The sequence below is a fragment of the Sinocyclocheilus anshuiensis genome, unplaced genomic scaffold, assembly GCF_001515605.1.
Source record: "Sinocyclocheilus anshuiensis isolate Anshui unplaced genomic scaffold, SAMN03320099.WGS_v1.1 scaffold183, whole genome shotgun sequence".
Classification (NCBI taxonomy): domain Eukaryota; kingdom Metazoa; phylum Chordata; class Actinopteri; order Cypriniformes; family Cyprinidae; genus Sinocyclocheilus; species Sinocyclocheilus anshuiensis.
The window spans coordinates 1,422,665-1,429,589 of record NW_015548309.1 but is presented as its reverse complement, the minus strand read 5'-3'; the positions used below and the strand labels follow the sequence as shown (position 1 = coordinate 1,429,589).

The following is a 6,925-nucleotide window of genomic DNA, read 5'->3' as shown; positions in this document are numbered from 1 at the left end:
GCTGGGTCAAAACAACCCAATTGCTGGGTTTGTCCCTATTTTACCCAGCACTGGGTTGTATTTAACCCAGCATTTTTTAGAGTGTAGACTTGCAAAAAGATCACCAAATCAGTTTACACAAAATGGGCAAATTATATTTAATAAAATTGTACCCAAACTACATATAGACACTCACTCTATCATTTTTTTTGTCTTCCTACAAGCGCATTCTGCTGATTTGTGAGGGGAAATGATCTGATCTGTTTTTTTTCTTTTTTGCCAGTCATCATTCACATACTTCAGGTATGTCATCTGTTTAACAAACAGCCTCTGACTTTCATCCACAGTTCAACAAGAAGAGCAAAATATGTCTCTTTGTGCACAGCACAAAGGTGATATGTTATTATGTAATATACGTGTTATAACTATGTAAAAGACCATAAGACTCTTAATCCAAATGGGATTTTTTGTTGTTCTGAATCAAAACGCATCCATTTCCATGAGTTTATGACACAACCAGCTCAAATAAAAATCTGACTTGCCAAAAATCACCATATTTACAATTTCTCTAAATGTTCCATGCACAATAACAACCAGATTAATGACAAACCCATTGCATCATGTGAAATTAAAACACATGATATAAGCAACATCATAAGCAAACCCAGTGAAACATTATGGTACTTCAACACTTTTTTATATTAAACTGCAAAAAACCTTATTATGAGAGGATTATTATGAAATCTGTTTCTGTTGTGAGGGATAGGTGAGAATATCTTTCTGTATCCTGTAGAGGGGAAGTTTGGACATTTCATGTTTCTACACCCAAAGTAAAACATCTCTATACAACAAAAACATTAAAGGAAAAAGTAACTTAGATTCCTTATTCTCTACAATATAAAATTCAAGTGCAATTGAAGCTCCAAATACTAGTTAAACAACGTACACGTAACTCTAACTCTCGTACCGACAGGTAGTCTTTGCCTTTTATCTTGTTTTTTTTTTTCTTTAATTTGTCTGCCTTTGTCTTTTATGTTGTGGTCAGAGCAGAAAGCGATTCCTTTCTCATACAGTTTGAAAAGAAAACTTTAAGTGCACTAGGATATTGAAACCCCTTGTGCACATTAGGGGCATGAAAATAACTTTTTCAAAACAAGAATATATATCTGTTTGTGTCTGTATGTGTCCTAATATGCCATAAGTTTGCACATAATTTTTTGTACGCGCACACACACATATATACATACATCCATATACAAATATATACTGTAGATATCAAACATCCAAAGGGGGCTTTTGCAAAATCAAGCACATAAATATTAGCAAACAAAAAAAACAAACAAAGACAAAAAGGGACAAATGGACAAATCTCAGACAGGAAGAAGGCCAAACGTCTTTATCTTCTTGCAGTAGTGAGGCCTTCTGGGAGCTAGTGGAGAAAAGAGAGGAAGAGAGATGGGGATAGAGCCGAGGTCGTGGAAGAAATGTTCAGGGTTTCTATTTATACGGCCGTAGAAACCTGGACACTTTGGAGCGTAGCAGTTTGATAAAGGATCGTGGGAACATCTCCTTTGATTCCTGCACGGTGTATTTAAAGTAGTTATGAGGGTGAGCCAGCACGTCAAACAGAGCTTTAATCAGCTTCTTATCCTGAAAACACAGAAACAGAGAATTAAAAGTGGTAGATGAAGTCACGTTTGACTACAGTTACTTGCTGTAGTGAAAATATATGCTCACTTTTAATATCTCCTGGTGGTTTTCTGAGGCATAAAGTCGACCGTCTCGAACAATGTCCTCTATGAGTTGCTGGTAGTCTTCTGTAATGACAAACACATATTGCTTTCAACAACAAAAACTGATATATCTAGTATGTATTATTCTTTATCTTTTTTTTTTATTATTTATTTATTTATGATGTATGTATGCATGTATTACAATTTACAGTTTTTACATATTTTCAAATCTATTTTCTAATAATAATGTACCATATACCAATGTGACGAGAGGGGCGGGGCCGAGAGCCGTGGGAACGGAGCGAGGCCGGTGGAGTAAATGCTAATGCGTGACACCTGCACCACTCACCGGTCTCGAGTCCCACGGAGGAGCTCCGGAAGGATAAAAGGAGGAGTGACGACAGTGTTGGACGAGAGAGGACCAGGCCTGGACTTTATTTTGTGTTTTGGTTCTGTTTGTGCGCGACAGTCGTCCGCGAGGGGCTGTCGCGCTATTTCGAGTTTGTTTATTTTATTAAAGTTTTCTTTAAATGTTCGCCGGTTCCCGCCTCCTTCTTCCCTAACTACGAACGTTGTTACAACCAATTTTGACAATATTTATGTAAAAATCTGTATTTAAATCAAAAATATTGTGAAACATTATTACAATTTAAAATAACACTTTTCTATCTGAATATATTTTAAAATAATTAAAAATTTATTTATTTTAAAATTATTCATTACAAAAATTCATTTATTTATCCTGTGATGGTAAAGCTGAATTTTCAACATCATTACTCCAGTCTTCAGAAATCATTCTAATGTGCTGATTTGCTGCTTAATAAACAGTTCTGATCATCATCATTGTTGAAAGTGTTGCGCTGCTTAATATTTTTGTGGACATCATGATACTTTTTATTCCCCCAGGAATCTTTAGAAATCTTTTGTAACATTATAAATGTCTTTAATGTCACTTAATGTCACAATTGAATGCATACTTACTGAATAAAAGTATTAATATTAAAAAAAAATCTGACCCCAAACTTTTGAATGGTTGATTAATTACAAACACTGACTAAATCTACTGTACCATTCACTTCTAATGGTAACCTTACTGTATGTGAATGTGGGTGCATAAATGTATATGGCTGTGTTCGGACTTTATCTTACCATCGTAAGTGACATATGGAACCTGAAATCCCTTTCCACTGTTTCCCTCATTAGATATGAACTGGATCCACAGCTTGCGTGAACGGGAGGTGAAGGCGATTGGTCGCTCATAAGTTTGGCATGTCTCATAAGTTGTAATGGAAGTAGGCTGGGCTAAAAAAAAAAAAAAGAGGGGAGGAGCTCAATAACTTGGTTTCTTGCTGCAATAATTAACCAGCATCCAAAACGACAGGTATACCATACCACTCTTCCTCATGACAAGAACATCCCCACACTCGTCCTCAATTGGAAGGAAGATCTCTGGTACAACAATAAGGATGCGCCTCTTGTTCGGAGGGTTAATGGTCCAGACGCAGTTCACATTAGATGGATAGTCGCCAGGATAGTTGGGAGATTCGATGTAGCCCATGAAATCTCCCAGCTCACCACCACATAGCTGATCTGCACGGGATAAAACAGACAGACCCTTGAATTCACTGCTTATTATGTGATCTGTGAGTGGATTTGCAAGAATCTGACTTACTTTTGCAGTGAGATACATTGTTAGCGCCGTCAAAATCTGTAGTGGTGTTTCCAGGGCAGGTGATGCAGTAGTTCTGTCCGGACTCAGACTGGTAGGTACCACCCGGACAACGGATGCACCGGTGTGTGGTGGCATTATAATAATGCCCGAGAGCACAGTGAACTGGAAATAAGGGGAAGAGAGAATGCAAATTATATAAGCACATAAGAAATGTGCACGCTTTGAAGTATTATCCAGGAGTTGCAGTGTTTCCCAGCATACCTTTGGCTTCACAGTCTCTAAAGGATGTGCTGCCCGTGTGTTTAGTCATGAGTCCTCCTCCACAAGGGAAACACAACACACGGCCCGGCTCAGGCTGGAAGGTTCCCAGCGGGCAAGGCTGACACGGATGGAAACCATCAGCAGAGAACTGACCGGCAGGACACTGGCCTACAACCAGAGAATGAATTAAGTCACATTTTAAACATTTAATAAATAAAAACAGAACTTGCACACTACAGTTTAAATGTTTGGGGTTGGTAAAATTTGCGGTTGAGTAAAATGCAGTAAAACATATTGTGTTATATTACACTACCACTGTATAGAAATGCACAACCTGAACATTTAACTAAATAACTATAAATCATCACCATTATACCATCACATCCAAGCCATCTCCTTTTTGAACTTTTGCCATCTGGTCGGCGTTACAGAGCACCGAATACCAGGACAGCCAGGCACAAGAACAGTTTCTTTCCCCAGGCAATCTACCTCATGAACAGTTAATGTTCTCCCATTGTGCAATTAAAGAATGTGCAATAACCTTATACTTATTTATCTCCCTAAATCCTAGTACATCCCTACAACTTTATTTTATTTTATTCTATTCCTATTCTATCTATAGCACACCTATACATACAATTTATTCTTTTTTTGTGGTTTATATTTATGCATGTGTATTTTATTCACATCTTATTTTTATTATCTATGTGTTGTTGTTGTCTCCGTGTACTGGAAGCTTGTGACACTATAACAAATTCCTTGTATGTGCAAACATACTTGGCAATAAAGCTCTTTCTGATTCTGATTCTGATTCTGATAAACAGAAAAGTGTCTCAGTGTTTGTATCATGATTTCTTTTTAATTCCACAAGGGAGAGCTAAAAGCAAAGAGGTCTCAATCAATAGTCAACTGAACTTAAGAATTGAAGTATTATGAGCATTGTGTGCACTGCAACACGCATGAGAATCGCCTAAAAATGGGTTAGCATTGAGGTGTGGCTGCGCTTGAGCTGCTCTAATGGTCAAATTGTGCTTCTACCAATTGATCCAGACTTTGCTCAGTCCTTCATAGGAAATCACACATTTGCATTATAATGGGCAATTCTGGGATTTTTGGGCAATATTGACCCCCGAATTTCAAAATGTATTGATTAATTTAAAAAAAGGGGATGGTCTTGCATCAATCAGTTCCAATAATCAATAGGTGTTACATTACCATCACAAAGCTATTCATTGATTGAGTGTTTTCTAATGTGTATCCACACACACCTCCACATTCGGAGACGTTCTTGGCCCCTGCGATGCCCTGTCCCTCGGTGCTGGGGCAGGGCTCGCAGGACAGCTGGCCCTCTCTGTCCTGATAGGTTCCTGGCGGACATATCATGCACTGTTCCTGTTCTCCGCTGTAGAACGTTCCCACACCGCAGCTGACTGGGAGATACATGAACACACAGAAACACACACAGACTTATGAAACTGTCTTCAATAATACACCAGTTCAGAAAACAAAAGCGTTTCACAGAATGCTCACCACACTTCCCGTCGGTGAGGACTTGTCCTATACTGCAGGCCTCATCTCCATCTGTCTGTCGCACGGCACGCTGGGCCACCTCGTACGCCGTGCCGGAGAACTGAATGTAGAACTGCTGCTTACTGATGGACTTCCTTAGTGTGCGCATGGCGTTCTGCAGCCTCAGTTTGGTCTTCTCACGCACACAGTCCACGTTACATGATTCTGACACATATATAAGTATGAAAACAATCACATTTGTATTCTAAAGTCACAGATGGCATGACATTGTGAACATAGAGAGAACTAATGTACACACATTAAGGCAATGTTACCTGAGGCTTCCTCTTCTTTCATTTCCATCTCAAACTCCGCTGTGATGTGGGAGACTTCCTTGGATGGAGACTTGCGGCCACGACGGCGCTTTTTGGAAGAGTCGCACTTCAGATTCACAAATGTCACCTGACAGTCGTCTGTGCAGGGGAACTGACCAGCTGCTGAAAGAAAAGGAAAGATAAATGGGAAAGAAAAATGAATGTAATCAGGAAAGGAGAAGAGAAAAAGTAAGTGAAACAGGAAACAAGAAGAATAAAGGAAGGATACAGAAAAGAAAAGGAAACAGGTAGAAAGATCAAATAAAAGAGAAAAAGCAAATGAGAAAGAAAAGAGAAAAGGAAAGGAAAGGAAAGGAAAGGAAAGGAAACAACAGGAAAAAATAAAAGGGAAAATGTGAAGAAAAAATGATAGGGAACAGAAAATGGAAATGGGGAAAAAAGAAGAGAAAAGAAAAACGTGAAAAGGAGAAGACATGACGCATGAAGGGGAAGGTAAATACAAAAAAGGAAAGGAGAAAAAGAGGAAATAGGAAAAGAAAAATGGAAAGGAAAAGAAAAGAAGCAGGAGAAGGCAGAAAATGTAAAGAGAACAGGAAAAATAAGTAGTGAAAAAAGGAAAGAAAACAGGAAACAGTAAATAAAAACAAGCAAACAAAAAAGATTAAAGGAGAAGAGAAGAAAAAGCAGGACAATGGAGAAGAAAACAGGAATCAGAAAAAGAGGGAAAAGGAAAATGATGAATGAAAAGAAAAGAAGACAAAAGAAAATGAAATGAAAAGGGAATAGTAACAACGTAAAGAAAAAGACAAAAAAGGAAAGGAAAAATCAAGAAATGAAAAGGGAAAGAAAAAAGAGGAGAAGAAAAATAGGAAACAAAGAGAAAAATGAGTTAGACTATACATGTTTCATCATTTTATGAAAACATACTTTTGAATGTGCAGTGTTTGGTGTGTTATTTCTCACCCTGAAGGCCCTGTTTTCCCATTTCCCTGTGTTTCTCCTTATTGCGGGGTCTCAGGTGGCACTTGGCATCTTTGATCTTAAACCGTGCTTTCTGCTTCACAGGCTGGGCCAGCGTCTCTGATGGACAGGAAATCGGCAAAGTCTCACTTTCACTTGCATGGTTTGGATAATAATCATGGAAAACAACAAAATATAAGGCCTTTTAGAAATCCAACATTCAAACACACTAAATCTGTCCTGTGGGCTGAGCGGCCCATTCCAAAGTATTAAAAATGTGAGTATCTAGTTTAGCACAATAAGTCCAAAGTCAGTGAGAGAATGAAGGGAGACGAAGGGTCAGGAGTTGAAGTGAGAACACACTGCGGTTGAGGACTTCAGCTGGTCTGCTAGAACCATATCGAGCGGGTGGCGGTTTTGGACCCTGGCAGTAGGAGTTTGGTAGTGAACCTTTTCAGCAATGTTTTTTTTTTTTT

The 6,925-nt window shown here is 38.6% G+C and overlaps 1 protein-coding gene across 1 annotated transcript in view; it reads right to left on the bottom strand.

Moving 5' to 3' along the window:
• Positions 1 to 90: 90 nt before the first annotated feature.
• The window catches only part of LOC107656220 (signal peptide, CUB and EGF-like domain-containing protein 1), a 64,877-nt gene continuing 58,042 nt past the window's right edge, over positions 91 to 6,925 (bottom strand). Inside the window, exons 10-19 of the mRNA XM_016443983.1 lie at positions 6,453 to 6,569; positions 5,490 to 5,648; positions 5,176 to 5,379; positions 4,914 to 5,075; positions 3,646 to 3,813; positions 3,385 to 3,546; positions 3,105 to 3,302; positions 2,862 to 3,014; positions 1,717 to 1,796; positions 91 to 1,629 (exon numbers count right to left, since the gene is read on the bottom strand). Coding sequence (XP_016299469.1) covers positions 1,477 to 1,629; positions 1,717 to 1,796; positions 2,862 to 3,014; positions 3,105 to 3,302; positions 3,385 to 3,546; positions 3,646 to 3,813; positions 4,914 to 5,075; positions 5,176 to 5,379; positions 5,490 to 5,648; positions 6,453 to 6,569 — 1,556 coding nt within the window. The 3' untranslated portion in view covers positions 91 to 1,476. The remainder of the gene's footprint in view (positions 1,630 to 1,716; positions 1,797 to 2,861; positions 3,015 to 3,104; positions 3,303 to 3,384; positions 3,547 to 3,645; positions 3,814 to 4,913; positions 5,076 to 5,175; positions 5,380 to 5,489; positions 5,649 to 6,452; positions 6,570 to 6,925) is intronic.